At 37.1% G+C, this 18065-nt stretch overlaps 1 protein-coding gene across 1 annotated transcript; it reads right to left on the bottom strand.

The window, feature by feature from the left end:
- Positions 1–1446: 1446 nt before the first annotated feature.
- On the bottom strand, positions 1447–2286 carry LOC142162333 (uncharacterized). The gene has a single exon (XM_075218677.1). It carries the CDS (start codon positions 2284–2286, stop codon positions 1447–1449), a length of 840 nt encoding a protein of 279 aa, XP_075074778.1.
- Positions 2287–18065: the final 15779 nt, after the last annotated feature.

Below are 18065 nucleotides of genomic sequence, written 5' to 3'. Positions count from 1 at the left end.
CTTTCCTCTTCCTGTTTTTCTAACATTTGATTGAACAGGAGTTGGTATCGGTTGTGAGATTTGATCTATTTGTTGTGTTACTGATGTTTGTTGATTATTAGTTTCAATAGATTCTGTGGGAATATTCTCACAATGATGTGTGTATTCTTGTATCACTTCTTACATAACATTATTTTCTTGTTCATTTGAATACATATTATTTTCTGAAGTTGTAGTTTGTGTTGTTAGATCTGTGGTATGCAAAAGTAAGTCTGTTATGTTTGGATGAACAAATAAAGATTTGTTGTTGTCTTGTTTGTTTCTAAAAGGGAATATATCTTCTCTAAACTGGACATCTCTGCTTACAAAGAAATTTTTATCTATTAAATCATATAACACATACCCTTTTTGGGTTGTAGCATATCCCATGTGTATAGCATGTTTTGCTCTAGCCATTAGTTTATCATTTTGATTAACTATTTTTTCATAGCATAAACAGCCTATAACTTTAAGATGTTGTAATATAGGTTTCTTATTATATATCCTTTCATATGGACTTTTATTTTCAATGACATAACTAGGCAGCCTATTAATGATATATACTGCAGCAAGAACACAATATCCCCAGAATTTGATAGGTATATTAGCGTGAAATCAGATAGCTCTAGTGGGTTCTAATATATGTCTATGCTTTCTCTCAGCTACTCCATTTTGCTGAGGAGTATAAAGACATGTCTTTTGATGAATCACTCCTAGATTCTTAGAGAAATTCTCACAAACTGAGTTAACAAATTCTGTATCATTATCTGTTCTGATTGTTTTAACTGTAGTTCCAAATTGAGTTTTGACAAAAGTAAGAAATTGTTGTACAATCACACATACATCATATTTCAATTTCAGCAAGAAAATCCATGTCTTTCTAGAGAAATCATCTACTACAGTTAGAAAGAACCTATTACCATCCACAATAGGAATTTTGTAAGGACCTCACACATCCATGTAAACTAATTCAAAACTAGCAGATATTTTTATACTACTGATAGGAAATGGTTGCCTTATTTGCTTTGCACAAGGACATGTAGTACATAGATCTATTTTAGCAGATGTATCTCGTGCATTTGTAGAAAATAGCTTCTTGAGAACAGTAGCAGACACATGTCCAAGTCTTCTATGTCAGAGTTCAATGTCATTTGAATTAGTCTCTTTACTAATTTATGTCTCCTTAGTGTATTTAAACTAATTGCATTATTTCCTGGTGATTTTTGTCTATTGAGAATGTATAGACCACTATCTTCTTTACCAATCGCTTTTACCCTCCCACTGAAGAGTTCTTGAAATCTACAAAAATTAGGGAAGAAAGCAACTGAGCATTTCAGTTTCTTAGTTAATTTAGAGATAGACAAGAGGTTATATTTGAATTGAGGGATGTACAATACATTAGTTATTATATCTTGATTTGTTAAGGTACTAGTTCCAATATGAGTATTGAGTAGTTTCTCCATTATGTAGATGTACTTTCTTTGACTGACTTGGTTGCATTAGAGAGACCTTATTTAATAGTTCTAAATCAGCTACCATATAATTTATAGCCGTTGTGTCTATGATCCATTCTTGTAGACTATTAGAGGCTAATAAGGCACAAGGAATACATGTAGTATTAACTGATGGTATTGTTGTAGTAGAGGCAGAACTTGAATTGTCTTTGTTAAGTAGTTGCACAATATGGTCATATTGCTCTTTTGTGAAAATGCAATTTGCCATCCAAGGTGTATTTGCCATTTGACCAAAATTCTGAGAAGTATTAGCACTCACAACACTGCTTGTTAATTGATAATTCTGTGAACAGTTCTCATTCCAATTTCCTCTAGGTAATTGGTTACCCTGTATACTGACATAAGATAGCACATTATATGCACTGTGTGCATTTGTGTTCTTCTTTCTTGGTCTATATTCTGGAGGATAGCCTACAACCTTATAGCAATTTTCTTTAGAATACCCTTTCATTTTGCACACATCACAAAATAGATTGAAATTTTTCCTAGTTTTCTGATAATTTCCCCCAGTTTTAGTATACATTGCCATATCATATTGACTAGTTCCTGATGTAGGATTTGCTCCTAGTAAGCCAGCATTTACTGCAACTGATTTCTGACTCTCACTACTAATCACCATGGCATACGCTTGATTAACCGTTGGCATTGGACTCATCAGCAAGATTTGACTTCTAGCTTGGTTGTAGGAATCATTTAGCCCCATCAAGAACTGAACAACTTTAATTTTTGCAAGTGGACAACAAACTCTCTTCATTTTGGGTAGTCACACCTAGGTGCAGGAACCAATGCTTCAAATTCCTCCCACAGATCTTTCAGTCTTGAAAAATTAGCAGAAACAAATGTTGTTCCTTGGCTAAGTGTAGCAATTTTCTTATGCAAATTGTACGATCTTGAGCCATCTACTTTATCAAACCTTTCATGCAAATCATCCCACACAACCTTTGCACTTGAGGCATACATTATACCACCAAGCAACCCATTACTCATAGAATTTTCATCAACCAAGAAAGCATAATAGCATTTACTCTTTCCCAATGATTTCATAGATTTTCTGGGAAATTTTATTTTGTGCATGTTCCATCCACCAAACCCAACTTATTCCTTCCTAACACCGCCATTCTCATAGATCGAAGGGAGTAGTTTTCAATCCATATAGTTGAAACGATATGATTTAAATGTCACTAACATCTGAAGGGCTTAAAAATAATGGATGATTGTAATCAATTGCATGCAAACCTACTTGATTCAAATTTGTAGTAGGAATCATAGGAGGAACAACAACTGGTTGTTCATTTAACGCCATAGCAATCAAGCTTTCTTCAAGAATTGAACTAAGCAAGAAATCGATGTCAGAACTCCTTTTGATTTTGTGGATTAAGATGTTGGATCGAGATTCAAGCTATTGAATTAGCCTGATATGCTCTGATATCAGGAAGTAGATTCTGGATTGAATCCAAATTATGAAATTGAGAAGATAATAGAATGGGAAGAAACAGGGAGAAGAAGAGACGAGCTAAGAGAAGGGAAGAATGATTTTATTCATGTGAGTCAATTTACATAGCTTGTGTAAATATATATACATCTAGACTAATTGTAGGTAACTAAGCTAATTATAACTAACTAGTATTAGCCGTTATTAGTGATCTAACTACCTCTAGGATTGGTGGTTAGTAACTAACAAACTAACCTATATGAAGTTACTAAATTGCCCTTTCTTACTTATGTTATATCTTTCTTTACACTCCCCCTCAAGCTAGGTACCGAGAACACATACTTTTCGCAATATTCATAGTTGAATCGGTTAAGGGTCTGATTTGCCCCTCTACTATCATAAATAGATCTTATTTATCCTCCGTTTAAGTTTTCTATCAAAAATATCCTTACCGTTATACATTAGGGCCATATTTACCCTTACACATTAAAAACACCATCCCTTCTTTTAAAATCCACTTGGCATCCCCTTATTAGACCAACTGACCGGCCCCATTTTCTTCATTCAAACATGCCCGATTCCAGCAACAAAACTACACACATCCATTGGTTTGGTTTTGGTTTTTTATTTTAAAAATCCGATCAAATTTGGTTTGGCATTTATCTTCTTATGGAGATATATCTCAGTGTCATCAGTCAAATAACTATATTGTTATAACAACAAAGAACTAGACTAAAATGGGACTGACTAATATGCATCATAAAAATTTAGAAATTTTATATAGGTTAATAAATTAAAATAACTACTTTTATAGTTGGTTTGGTTCGATTTTTTCGGTTATTTTTTTTATTAAAACCAAAACCAAATCAAATTTGATCGTATTTTTAAAATACAAAACCAAAACCAATCCAATAGGTGGGTGTAGTTTTGTTGCTGGGATCAGACAGGTTTGAATTTAAAAAATGGGTCGTGTCAGTTGGTCCAATAAGGGGATGCCAAGTGGATTTTAAAAGAAGGGATGGTGTTTTTAACGTGTAAGGGTAAATATGACCCTAATGTATAACTGTAGGGTTATTTTTGATAGAAAACTTAAACGGAGGATAAATAAGACCTATTTATGATAGTAAAGGGACAAATTAGATCCTTAACCGTAGTTGAATTATAATTTATAAGTATTTTAAATAGATTAGTTGTTATAATTTTGTAATTTTAATGTAATCTTTATAACTATTTTTTATTTTATACTATCTTAAAATTCTTGAAATTAGTAAAATTTAAAGATATGTGGGACTTACGCCCCATGTCTCAGGGCTTACGCCTCGCCTCGTCAGAGGTAAAACGCCTCGCCTCATGCCCACGCCTTTTAAAACATTGGTTTAGAGTAAATTTATTTTCATCTCTATTTTATTACTTTAAGCATATACGATCATTTAACTTTATAAAAGTTGAGCACTTTTGGTTCACCCACAGAAACTAATTGATCATAGGTTTTTCACGTAACCAAGCTAAATAACGATTGTGATTGATATTCTTGTCCAATTTCATCTTTTCGTTCTATCGCGGTTTATTTTCATTACTATAGACTTTTCTTTTTGTTTTTATAGTGACTCTCATTTGAACTTTTCTAAAAAAAAACTGTGTGTGACTAGTGCTGAAATAAAGAGAAAAATAAAATTGAAAAGTGATTGATTATAATAGTTTTAATATTAGTCACCTGAAAACCCGTGATATTTTAATTAGTTTTAATGGTCAATTTGGATATTTTCTCTGTTAGACCATGCTAAGTTTTGCAAACTTAAAAGACTATACATGCTCAACATAACACATCCAGATGCAAATGGACCTGCTTCTAAACTTACGAGACCATTTCAGTTTAAAACTCAATTGATATTAAAAAAATTAACCATAAATTTGATCTTTTCAAGTGTCTCCCATTTTTCATACACCTTTTCACTAGATTTACTATAGTCTATGTTTCCTGAAAATTGAGAAAAACAGTATGCCAGATAAAATAAAATTGTTATTTATTATAGTGTAATATAAATCAAGTATTTTCGTTGACTGTTTAAAATTGGAATCAGTTCTAAATAATTTGTGAATACTTTTGTTGCTGCGATTTTTCCTTGTAAAGGATCCAACACCAACCAAAAAAAAAAAATGTAAAAAGGAAGATAAAGCAGGGAAATCAGAAAAGATTTTGTAGTGATTAGTTGCTTTTAATTAGACAAATTGCATTAATTTTTCATCGAACTTCATTAAATTGAACTTATATTTTGTCAGTTCTTCCTAGTAAGTTACAAATTTGATTCCTACTAACTCTATTTTCTGTCTGTAAATTTGTCTTTTGCTTTCATTGTATTAATGCGGATTGCTCGGTAAAATAACAATAAAACTTTTCCAGACATTTGAAATTTATAGTCTAATTAGATAGCAACATCTTATTTATTGAAAAATAAGGACTTAGGGGAGAAAGAATGGAATGACGTCACTTTATTGATCGGACAATTTTGTGAAAGAATTTCATTTTCATTGAACTTTAATATTTTTTTTATAATGTATTTTAATTTTTGGCATAATTCGATTTAAGAGCCATAAGTCCCAAAAAAAGAGAAAGAAAGACTCAAGTGAAGCAATTGGTTTTTCTCTGATATAATCCTTTTGTTTTCACATTCGGTTGCACTCCTCAGTCTTAATTGGAGCACTTGCATATATTGACATATAATTGTGTTGGTAGACAGGGGAGATTGTTGCCATCTCCCCAACAAAGACATGAATTGTTTTCGGACTTTACTTGCCAAGACATATAACGGCAAATTATTTGACTGACTAAAAAGAATAATCAACTTAAATGGCCTCTCACTCAATATATAATATATGTATAAGTCATGTAACAGTAAACATTAAGTCCAGACAGCTATTTGCGTAAAGATCCTACAAAACAATGTATTTTTAAGCAATGAAATTGTAGAGAAATATCGCCTGAAGTTATGTAGACCCATTAAGAATTATTTAATTTTAATTTAAAGTCATTATATATTGTACCGTTAGAGAAATAAATTTATTATCTTTCTACGATTTCTGGTGTACTATCGTTATTGAAAGACCCTTTTTGTAAAAAATAATAATAATAATTATCGTGATTTTATTTGGACTTTTCTGTTTTTGTATGACTAGTGTCCAAACTGTATGAGAAAATGAAACTGTAGAAGAAAAAGTAAATTTCTAGTTTAAGTTAATGTACAATTTATTGTCATCATAGATTGTTAAATAACCATATCCTTGTAATTTTATCGGATGTATCCCGACATTTCATATTCTTATAATGAACATTTAAAAGGGGATATCTATTTTAGTTGTCGTTCTCGTAACCAACATTTAAAGTTTTTTTTCCTGGATTTAAAAAATTTTAAATGGGTGACTAGCATGTTATACTGTTAGTTGAGTGTTGAAGGAGAGATTGTTAGTGGCAAATCCATTGGATATGATTAGTCTAGTGTTTAGTTTGCAGCCTAGAAAAACTATCCTCCCCCTAAAGTCATGCATAGGATAGCAAAATGGTTAAAAGAAAACAGTTAATCACCTATATTATTCATTAAAAAATAAGTTGGATAATAAACTTTTTTAAAAACAGGTCAAATATGGATAAAAACCATATTATCCATTTTGATAACCAATGGGTCTAATTTTTACATTTGTAAAGCCTCAAATTGGAGGTTCCTCAAGTTAGGGAGACTAAGAATTCTCCCAAAAATGATCATATGCAAGAAGTCATGGATCCGCCAGTTAACCCATTTTTTATCCGTATTAAATATGGATTCGGTCGGATAATTTATCCGATTTTTCACTACCTATTTTTGACAGGAACCATATCCGACCCGACTCGCCCGTTTGTCACTCCTAGCCATGCCATCGCACATAACATTTGGTACAAAAGCGTCAAGCACAATTACTAACACATCGAAGACCATCCCAGCCAAATACGAATGCACCATACCTAGAAAAGACTTCTCTTATGTTCCGATCTTGGGTGTAAATAAACCGTAAAATTGGAAAATAGTCATTTTTTGGATCGTTCATTAAGCTTTAGCTAGCATTTTAAAACTATTTAAAATTTAACTTTAATGTGAAAATAATTTTGAAAATTGCTTTTTGTCATAAGAATTTTCTTGAAAAGTAATTTTAAAAAAAAAAAGTTTGTATTTAGCTAACCACTTTAAAAAAACATTTTTGTCAATACTAGAGCAACAGTTTGTGCTTGAATAAGTTTCCAAAGTGCTTATGCGAAAAAGTTACATTTTTAGCTTCTAAAAAATAGCTTGCTGCCACTCAAAAGTACTCCTATTTTTTCCTCAAACACTTTAATTCTCTAAAATATTTTTTATTTATTTAAAAATATAACACTTTTAACTTCCTAATAGCTTGGCCAAATAGGATATCAAACTTCCCGAAATTTTTTAGATCACTCGTACTACATCATTTTTTAAAGAAAGTTTCTGGATGCATTATGGAAATTTTAATTCCTATAGCAAACTATTACATCCTATTTGTTATAAACCAAAATAATTTTAAAATATTATTACTTATAACTACTTTTTTTAATTTTATAGCAAGATAGTTATTTATTTTATACCCTACCATTGAAGCATGAATATGCCAATTATGTTCTTTTTCTCTCTCTTCCTTCTCTCTCTTTCTATCAGCAAGATTCTAAATCCTCTCTCTTCTCCCTCAAATCTCTCTCCCTTTTTCCATCAAGGCAGTCGTCGTAGCAGCCAGTTTGGGTGGCGATGGTGTTGAATCTCCTCGATTAAGAGAGGAATTTGCAGCAGAAATGAGTTAACAGTAATGGAGCTCGAAGAGAAAGAACAGATAGAGAAAAAAACAGAGAGAACAATTTACATTTTGCTTCTATCTTGCTCAACTAAGAAAATGAACTCTTACACTAATATATAAATACACATATCTGCTAATCTCCGCCAACTGATTCAGTTAAATTACAGCAGGCTAGCTATGATTTACACTAACTTACTACAGTTAACTAAAGCTAACTATGATTAAGTGACTTCAGTGCATGCAGTATCCTTTACACCCCTCCCCTCCCCTCCCCCTCCCCCCCAAGCTAGGGGAAATGAAGACATTCTTCATCCCTAACTTGGATACCAAGTAGTTGTGTTGGCGAATTGTGAGGCCTTTAGTGAGGACATCAGCTGGTTGGTCAGAAGAAGCCAAGTAGAGGATGTGAACTAGGCCTAGTTGAACTTTCTCGTGGATAAAATGGCAATCAACATCGATGTGTTTTGTACGCTTATGAAAGACGGGATTTGCAGCAATCTGAATAGCGGATTTGCTGTCACAAAACAAGGAAACTGGCACCTGAATGTCTACAACAAGCTCCTTAAACAGCCAAACCAACCACACAATTTCTGCGACAGTAGAGGCAAAACTCCTAAACTCAACTGCAGCAAAGCTTTGGAAATAGTGGACTGTTTTTTGGATTTCCAGGACACTAATGAATTTCCAAACTTTACAGGTAGTCGGTGACAGAAAGTCTGGTGTTAGGGAAAGCTACCCAATCAGCATCACAATAGGCATATAGATGAAATTCAAAGGTTGATGACATAAGGATCCCTTGCCCTGGTGCCTGCTTAACGTATCTCACCAAACGTAGTGCAGTTTCCAAATGGGAGTACTTAGGCGAATGCATGAATTGGCTGAGGCATTTCACAGCAAATTCAGTATCCAGCATTGTAATGGTCAAATACAATAGTCTCCCAATCAATCTCTGATAAGGACCAGGATCATCAAGGGGAGGATCATCGTGAGCTCCAAAAATGGAAGTCAAACTCAATAGTGGTGAGCCTTTGGTTGAGCTTAAAAGGAGCACCTATAGGCTTTGCTCCAGATAATCCCAAGTCTGAGATGAGCTCGAGTACATATATTCTTTGATGCATAAGTATTCCATCTTTGCCTCTTGCAAACTTTATTCCCAGAAAATACTTCAATGCACCTAAATCCGTGATCTTGAAACTTTGCTGCAAGTTGGCCTTAGTTTCTTGAATCAGAAGGGGGTCATCACTAGTGATTAATAGGCCATCCACATACACTAACACCACCACAATATTGTCAGCAGACCTCTTAGTGAATAAAGAATAGTTTAGGTGACTCTGAGTGAACCCATAGGGTAAAAAAGCATGGGTAAGCTTGATGTTCCATTGTCTTGAGGCTTGCTTGAGTCCGTACAAGGACTTGAGCAGCCTGCACACCTGAGACTTACCCTGTGGATGACTGAATCCTTGAGGCAAGCTTATACAAATTCTTCATCTAAATCTCCTTTTAAAAAGGCATTATAGACATCAATTTGATGAATGTCCCAATGCTTAGCTGTTGCGATAGAGATGGCTGCTCTGACAGTAACCATCTTAACAACTGGAGAGAAGGTCTCTTTGTAATCTAGACCCTCTTGTGACTGTACCCTTTGGCAACTAACTTTGTTTTGAATCGTTCCACCTCTCCTGAAACTTTATATTCAATCTTATAGACCCACTTGCACCCAATGACTCTTTTTCCAGGAGGTAAAGTAACCACATTCCCGGTTTGATTATCCTCCAAAGCTTTAATCTCAGTCTGCATAGCTTCAATCCATCTTGGATCTTTTACTGCTTGAGCATAACTGGTAGGTTCTACTCGAGCAAAAAATCTGGTAATGAAGCTCTTATAACTGAAGGAGAGTGAAGAATAACTCACCACATCTGATAACGGATATAAGCAAGTTGTTGTTGCATGCTTATTATCAGAAACAACAAAGTCCTTGAGTCAAATATGTGGTTTGGAAGTTCGAGCAGACTTCCTAACGGCTGATGATTCAACTGTTGAAAATTCACCTGCTAAGGGTGGATCTTGTGACTATGTGGACATCATAGGTTGACCATCTGGTGAGTTTGTAGAAACATGTGAAGTAGGTGATGATAATGTAGAAGGAATCAAAGAAGGTACAAGTGGTATGACTGTTGCATGTGGCAAAATAGCTGAGAAGATCTCATCTTCCACAGGCAGGGGAGCTGATCCTGTGGTGACAGACCAAGAGTTTTGTCTTGCAAAACTGTCATGAAAAGGAAATATGTTTTCATGAAATTGAACATCTCTACTGATAAACATTGTCTTGTTATCAATATCAAATAATTTGTATCCTTTCTGAAATGTACCATAACCTAATAGGACAACCCTTATGTATTACTGAACTTGTCTTGCCTAGGAAGTTTAGAAGCACATCATAAGCATCATATGATCCTCATGTGTGACAGAGTTGGTACCTTCTGATATAATAACTCAAATAGTGACTTATTCCCCAGAACAGTAGAAGGTACGAAATACGAAATAGATGGCTGGTATAGTAAAACTAGCAGGTAAAGCCCTGCATCAATAGACGACCAATGGCATTCTTAGTCTAACTCCTAACTGGCTAGTCTCACTCTATTGTGCTGTAAAAATATTCACAACTTCCCCCTAACCTACAACCTTAATGGTCGACCTCCATAATTCCCTGTCAAGTGTCATGTCCTCAGTAATCCTAAGTCGCGCCATGTCCTGTCTGATCACCTCTCCTCAATACTTTTTAGGTCGCCCTCTACCTCTCCGCGTGCCCACTACAGCCAGTCGCTCACACCTCTTCACCGGTGCATCATTGCTCCTCCTCTGAATGTGCCCGAACCATCTGAGTCTTACTTCCCGCATCTTGTCCTCCATGGGGGCCACGCCCACCTTCTCTCGAATATCTTCATTCCTAATCTTATTCATCCTTGTATACCCGCACATCCACCTCAACATCCTCATCTCTGCTACTTTCATCTTCTGGATGTGTGAGTTCTTTACCGGCCAACATTCAGTTCCATATAACATTGCAGGCCTAACCACTGCTCTATAAAACTTACCTTTTAGTAACGGTGGCACTTTCTTGTCACACAAGACTCCCGACGCTAACCTCCACTTCATCCACCCCACCCCTATACGGTGTGTGACATCCTCGTCAATCTCCCCGATCCCCTGAATAACCGATCCAAGGTACTTGAAACTACCCCTCTTGGGAATGACTTGAGAGTCAAGCCTCACTTCAACTCCCGCTTCCGTCGGCTCAACTCCAAATTTGCACTCGAGGTATTCCGTCTTCGTCCTGCTCAACTTGAAACCTTTAGACTCAAGAGCATGTCTCCAAATCTCTAGCCTCTCGTTGACGCCGCCTCGTGTCTCGTCAATTAGAATAATGTCATCAGCGAATAGCATGCACCATGGCACCTCCCCTTGAATATGATGAGTCAGTGCATCCATCACCAGGGAAAATAGGAATGGCCTGAGCGCAGACCCTTGGTGCAACCCCGTAATAACTGGAAAGTGTTCAGAGTCGCCTCCTACTGTCCTAACCCGAGTCTTAGCTCCATCATACATGTCTTTAATCACCCTAATATAGTCAACCGGAACCCCTTTATCCTCTAAGCAGCTCCATAAGACCTCCCTAGGAACCCTATCGTACGCTTTCTCCAGATCAATAAACACCATGTGGAGATCCTTCTTCCTATCCCTGTACTGTTCCACCATCCTCCTAATAATGTGGATAACTTTTGTGGTAGATCTCCCCTACATGAACCCGAACTGGTTATCTGAAATAGACACCGTCCTTCGCACTCTCATTTCTACCACTCTCTTCCAAACTTTCATGATATGACTTAGTAATTTGATGCCCCTATAGTTGTTACAGCTCTGGACATCACCTTTGTTCTTATACACGGGACCATAGTATCCACCTCCACTCTTCAGCCATCCTATTAGTCTTGAATATAACACTAAACAATGCAGTAAGCCATTCCAAGCCTGCTCTACCCACACACCTCCACAGTTCAACCGAAATTTCGTCTGGCCTGGTAGCTCTGCCCCTTCTCATCTTACGCATTGCCTCCATGACTTCATCGATCTCAATGTCTATTACTTAATTCATGGTGACTGTCGGCATTCCTCGATTCCCCAAGTATAATATCCTGATCCTCTTCTTCACTTAGAAGTTTATGAAAGTAGGTCTGCCACCTCCTCTTAATCTGGTCATCCGTCATCATTTTTTATGCACCTCACTTGGTCCAGATCCTGAGTTATCCTCTCTCTCGCCTTAGCGAGTCGGAATAACTTCTTCTCCCCACCTTTGTTCCTTAGTTCCTCATACAGATGAGCAAAAATTGTCGTCTTAGCCTCCGTCACTGCCATCTTCGCCTCCTTCCTAGCTATCTTATACCTTTGACTGTTCTCTCTCTTCTCCTCCTCGTCAGTGCTCCCTACTAACCGCATGTAAGCCGCCTTCTTTGCTTCCACTTTATCTTGGACAACTGCATTCCACCACCAATCCCCTTTGTGGCCACCATTGTGGCCTGTAGATATCCCTAACACCTCTCTCGCCGCCTTTCTTATACAGTCCGCCGTCGTTGACCACATTGTGTTTGCGTCCCCACTACTTCTCCAAGCTCCCATTGCCGATAACCTTCCTTCCAACTCCTTAGCTTTATCCTTAGTTAAGGTGCCCCAACTAATCCTGGGGCGTCCTTGTGCTGACATCTTCTTCCTCCTTATCCTAATACAAATGTCCATCACCAAAAGCCTATGCTGCGTTGAGAGGGTCTCACCTGGGATAACCTTGGAGTCCTCGCACAACCTCCTGTCGCATCTCCTGAGGAGGAGATAGTCAATCTGAGTCTTCGCCATCGAACTTTGGTAAGTAACCAAATGTTCATCCCGCTTCGTAAAACTCGAGTTCGCAATGACTAGATCGAAAGCCTTGGCAAAGTCCAACAGCGAAATGCCCCCTCCGTTCCGCTCCCCGAAACCAAAGTCGCCATGCACCATATTGTACCCACCTGCAAATGACCCAATATGACCATTGAAATCTCCTCCTATGAATAACCTCTCAGAAGGCGGTATACTACGAACAATCTCATCCAACCCCTCCCAAAAGCGCCTCTTAATATCCTCATCCAAAGTCTGCTTACGGTGCGTACGCGCTAATGACATTTAAAGTACCCTCACCCACCACCAACTTAATAGTCATTAGTCTATCATTCACCCGCCTGACCTCTACCACGGACTCTCTAAGATGGCTATCTACCAGGATACCCACTCCATTCTTACCCCTCAGGACACCAGAGTACCACAACTTATACCCATCCACGTTTTTCGCCCTCGATCCTACCCACCTAGTCTCCTGGACACACGCTATATTAATCTTCCTCTTCTGCAGGATTTTCGCCAACTCTATGGATTTACTCGTTAGTGAACCTATGTTCCATGACCCGACTCTCAACCTATAGGCTCCCTTGCCCCCTCTACCTCCCCTGCTACCTGACCCACCACCTGACCCTAGCCCCACACTCGAAGACCATCCCAGCCAAGTACGAATGCACCATACCTAGAAAAAACTTCTCTTATGTTCCGATCTTGGGTATAAATAAACTGTAAAATTGGAAAATAGTCATTTTTTGGATCGTTCATTAAGCTTTAGCTAGCGTTTTAAAACTATTTAAAATTTAACTTTAATGTGAAAATAAATTTGAAAATTGCTTTTTGTCATAAGTATTTCCTTGAAAAGTAATTTAAAAAAAACAGTTTGTATTTAGCTAACCACTTTAAAAAAATATTTTTGTCAATACTAGAGCAACAATTTGTGCTTGAATAAGTTTCCAAAAGTGATTATGCGAAAAAATTACATTTTTAGCTTCTAAAAAATAGCTTGCTGCCACTCAAAAGTACTCCTATTTTTTCCTCAAACACTTTAATTCTCTAAAATATTTTTTATTTATTTAAAAATATAACACTTTTAACTTCCTAATAGCTTGGCCAAATAGGATATCAAACTTCCCGAAATTTTTTAGATCACTCGTACTACATCATCTCTTAAAGAAAGTTTCTGGATGCATTATGGAAATTTTAATTCCTATAGAAAACTATTACATCCTATTTGTTATAAACCAAAACAATTTTAAAATATTATTACTTATAACTATTTTTTAAATTTTATAGCAAGATAGTTATTTATTTTATACCCTATCATTGAAGTATGAATATGCCAATTATGTTCTTTTTCTCTCTTTTCCCTCTCTCTCTTTCTATCAGCAAGATTCTCAATCCTCTCTCTTCTCCCTCAAATCTCTCTCCCTTTTTTCAGCAAGGTAGTCATCGTAGCAGCCATTTTGGGTGGCAATGGTGTTGAATCTCCTCGATTAAGATAGGAATTTGCAGCATAAATGAGTTAACAGTAATGGAGCTCGAAGAGAAAGAACAGATAGAGAAAAAAACAGAGAGAACAATTTGCATTTTGCTTCTATCTTGCTCAACTAAGAAAATGAAATCTTACACTAATATATAAATACACATATCTGCTAATCTCCGCCAACTGATTCAGTTAAATTACAGCAGGCTAGCTATGATTTACACTAACTTACTACAGTTAACTAAAGCTAACTATGATTAAGTGACTTCAGTGCATGCAGTATCCTTTACACCCCTCCCCTCCCCTCCCCCTCCCCCCCAAGCTAGGGGAAATGAAGACATTCTTCATCCCTAACTTGGATACCAAGTAGTTGTGTTGGCGAATTGTGAGGCCTTTAGTGAGGACATCAGCTGGTTGGTCAGAAGAAGCCAAGTAGAGGATGTGAACTAGGCCTAGTTGAACTTTCTCGTGGATAAAATGGCAATCAACATCGATGTGTTTTGTACGCTTATGAAAGACGGGATTTGCAGCAATCTGAATAGCGGATTTGCTGTCACAAAACAAGGAAACTGGCACCTGAATGTCTACAACAAGCTCCTTAAACAGCCAAACCAACCACACAATTTCTGTGACAGTAGAGGCCAAACTCCTAAACTCAACTGCAATAAAGCTTTGGAAATAGTGGACTATTTTTTGGATTTCCAGGACACTAATGAATTTCCAAACTTTACAGTAGTCGGTGATAGAATGCCTGGTGTTAGGGAAAACTACCCAATCAGCATCACAATAGGCATGTAGATGAAATTCAAAGGTTGATGACATAAGGATCCTTTGCCCTGGTGCCTGCTTAACGTATCTCACCAGACGTAGTGCAGCTTCCAAATGGGAGTACTTAGGCGAATGCATGAATTGGCTGAGGCATTGCACATCAAATTCAATATCCAGCATTGTAATGGTCAAATACAATAGTCTCCCAAGCAATCTCTGATACGGGCCAGGATCATCAAGGGGAGGATCATCATGAGCTCCAAAATGGAAGTCAAACTCAATAGTGGTGAGCCTTTGGTTGAGCTTAAAAGGAGCACCTATAGGCTTTGCTCTAGATAATCCCAAGTCTGAGATGAGCTCGAGTGCATATTTTCTTTGATGCATAAGTATTCCATCGTTGCCTCTTGCAAACTTTATTCCTAAAAAATACTTCAAGGCACCTAAATCCGTGATCTTGAAACTTTGCTGCAAGTTGGCCTTAGTTTCTTGAATCAGAAGGGGGTCATCACCAATGATTAATAGGCCATCCACATAGACTAACACCACCATAATATTGCCAGCAGACCTCTTAGTGAATAAGGAATAGTCTAGGTGACTCTGAGTGAACCTATAGGATAAAACAACATGGGTAAGCTTGATGTTCCATTATCTTGAGGCTTGCTTGAGTCCGTACAAGGACTTGAGTAGCCTGCACACCTGAGACTTACCCTGTGGATGACTGAATCCTTGAGGCAAGCTTATATAAATTCTTCATCTAAATCTCCTTTTAAAAGGGCATTATAGACATCTATTTGATGAATGTCCCAATGCTTAGCTGTTGCGATAGAGATGACTGCTCTGACAGTAACCATCTTAACAACTGGAGAGAAGGTCTCATTGTAATCTAGACCCTCTTGCTGACTATACCCTTTGGCAACTAACCTTGTTTTGAATCGTTCCACCTCTCCTGAAACTTTATATTCAATCTTGTAGACCCACTTGCACCCAATGGCTCTTTTTCCAGGAGGTAAAGTAACCACATTCCAGGTTTGATTATCCTCCAAAGCTTTAATCTCAGTCTGTATAGCTTCAATCCATATTGGATCTTTTATTGCTTGAGCATAGCTGGTAGGTTCTACTCCAGTAGAAAAATCTGGTAATGAAGCTCTTATAACTGGAGGAGAGTGAAGAATAACTCACCACATCTGACAACGGATATAAGCAAGTTGTTGTTGCATGCTTATTATCAGGAACAACAAAGTCCTTGAGTCAAATAGGTGGTTTGGAAGTTCGAGCAGACTTCCTAACGACTGATGATTCAACTGTTGAAAATTCACCTGCTAAGGGTGGAGCTTGTGCCTGTGTGGACATCATAGGTTGATCATCTGGTGAGTTTGTAGAAACAGGTGAAGTAGGTGATGATAATGTAGAAGGAATCAAAGAAGGTACAAGTGGTATGACTGTTGCATGTGGCAAAATAGCTCAGAAGATCTCATCTTTCACCGGGAGGGGAGCTGATCATGTGGTGATAGACCAAGAGTCTTGTCTTGCAAAGCTGTCATGAAAAGGAAATATGTTTTCATGAAATTGAACATCTCTATTGAGAAACATTGTCCTGTTATCAATATCAAATAATTTGTATCATTTCTGAAATGTACCATAACATAATAGGACAACCCTTATGTATGACTGAACTTGTCTTGCCTAGGAAGTTTAGAAGCATAACATAAGCATCCTATGATCCTCATGTGTGACAGAGTTGGTACCTTCTGATATAATAACTCAAATAGTGACTTATTCCCCAGAACAGTGGAAGGTACTCTATTAATGATATACACTGCAACCTCTACACAACAACCCCTAAATCTGCTAGGTAGGTGTCTTTGAAACTTTATTGCTCTTGCAGTTTCAAGAATATGTCTATGTCTCCTCTCCACCACCCCATTTTGTTGGGGTGTGTATGGATAAGAGCTTTGATGTATTATACCGTGCTGGCTAAACAATTCACCACAATTTGAGTTACAGAACTCTAAGCCATTATTAGTCTTAACAACCTTAATTTTGCATTCAAATTGGTCGAGAATCATAGCAATAAAAGCCTTAAACACACCAGAAATATCATATTTGACACGCATCAAAAAAAATCCATGTCCACCTGAAATAGACATCTACCACAATAAGAAAATATTTCATGACATAATATGTGTCAAACTTGTAAGGCCCCACACATCTAAATGAAGTAGTTGAAAAGGAGCAGTAGCTCTACTAGTACTATGTTTAAAAGCAGTTCTAGTCTGTCTAGTATCACACCTCCTTTTTACCCGCGCCCGCAGGGGCGCAGGGGGAGGAGTTTTTCCAATTAAAGGACAATCTAAACGGAATTTTATTTAAAGATTAAGAGTCGCCACTTGGGAGATTTATGGTGTCCCAAGTCACCGGTTGAATCCTGAATCGAGGAAAAGATTGACTCTGTATTACAGTCCGCAAACCAGAAATCCGGATAAGAAATTCTGTTAACTCGGGAGAAGGTGTTAGGCATTCCCGAGTTCCGTGGTTCTATCACGGTCGCTCAACTGTCATATTCGGCTTATTTATCTGATTTCAATACATGTTGAACCTATGTGCAAATTTTAATTGTTTACCGCTTTTTATTATAGAGAATTACAACGTCGTAAAAACGCGTCTCGAACCACGTCACATCAATACACCCATGGTTGTTGACACATCTCGACTCCGTTAAGATTTGAATTTTGGTCATATAAATGTGCACCCGAGTTTAGGGAGGTAATGTTATTAAAATATGCGCCTAAAGAGACTAACGCGTTATTATTTTGGAGAAGGGGTAAAATTCACTAAATAGCCCGTCCCGAATTCTAAATGTTTTATTTTAACCATTTATTGAGGGCCCCGCAAAGTTACATTTTTATTTGGGCGAGGCTCGTCTCATTTTATTATTTAAAAGGCAATCCTAAAGTGACTATGATTTTCTATTTTTGTCTCTAATAAAAAAAAAGTCCTAATTGATTAACATTGATAAAAGGCCAAATCATTATGATTCACTTTCAAATCAATTCAAGCCCAGTAACTTACGAAGTAAAGTTGAAGCATGCTTAGC

This window comes from Nicotiana tabacum, chromosome 7, assembly GCF_000715075.1.
Source record: "Nicotiana tabacum cultivar K326 chromosome 7, ASM71507v2, whole genome shotgun sequence".
Classification (NCBI taxonomy): Eukaryota; Viridiplantae; Streptophyta; class Magnoliopsida; order Solanales; family Solanaceae; genus Nicotiana; species Nicotiana tabacum.
This window is presented reverse-complemented; position numbering and strand designations above follow the sequence as displayed.

What these genes read in the sequence shown, in the direction of transcription:
- LOC142162333 (XM_075218677.1), bottom strand. Translation starts at nt 2,286, where the DNA reads ATGAAGAGAGTTTGTTGTCCACTTGCAAAAATTAAAGTTGTTCAGTTC.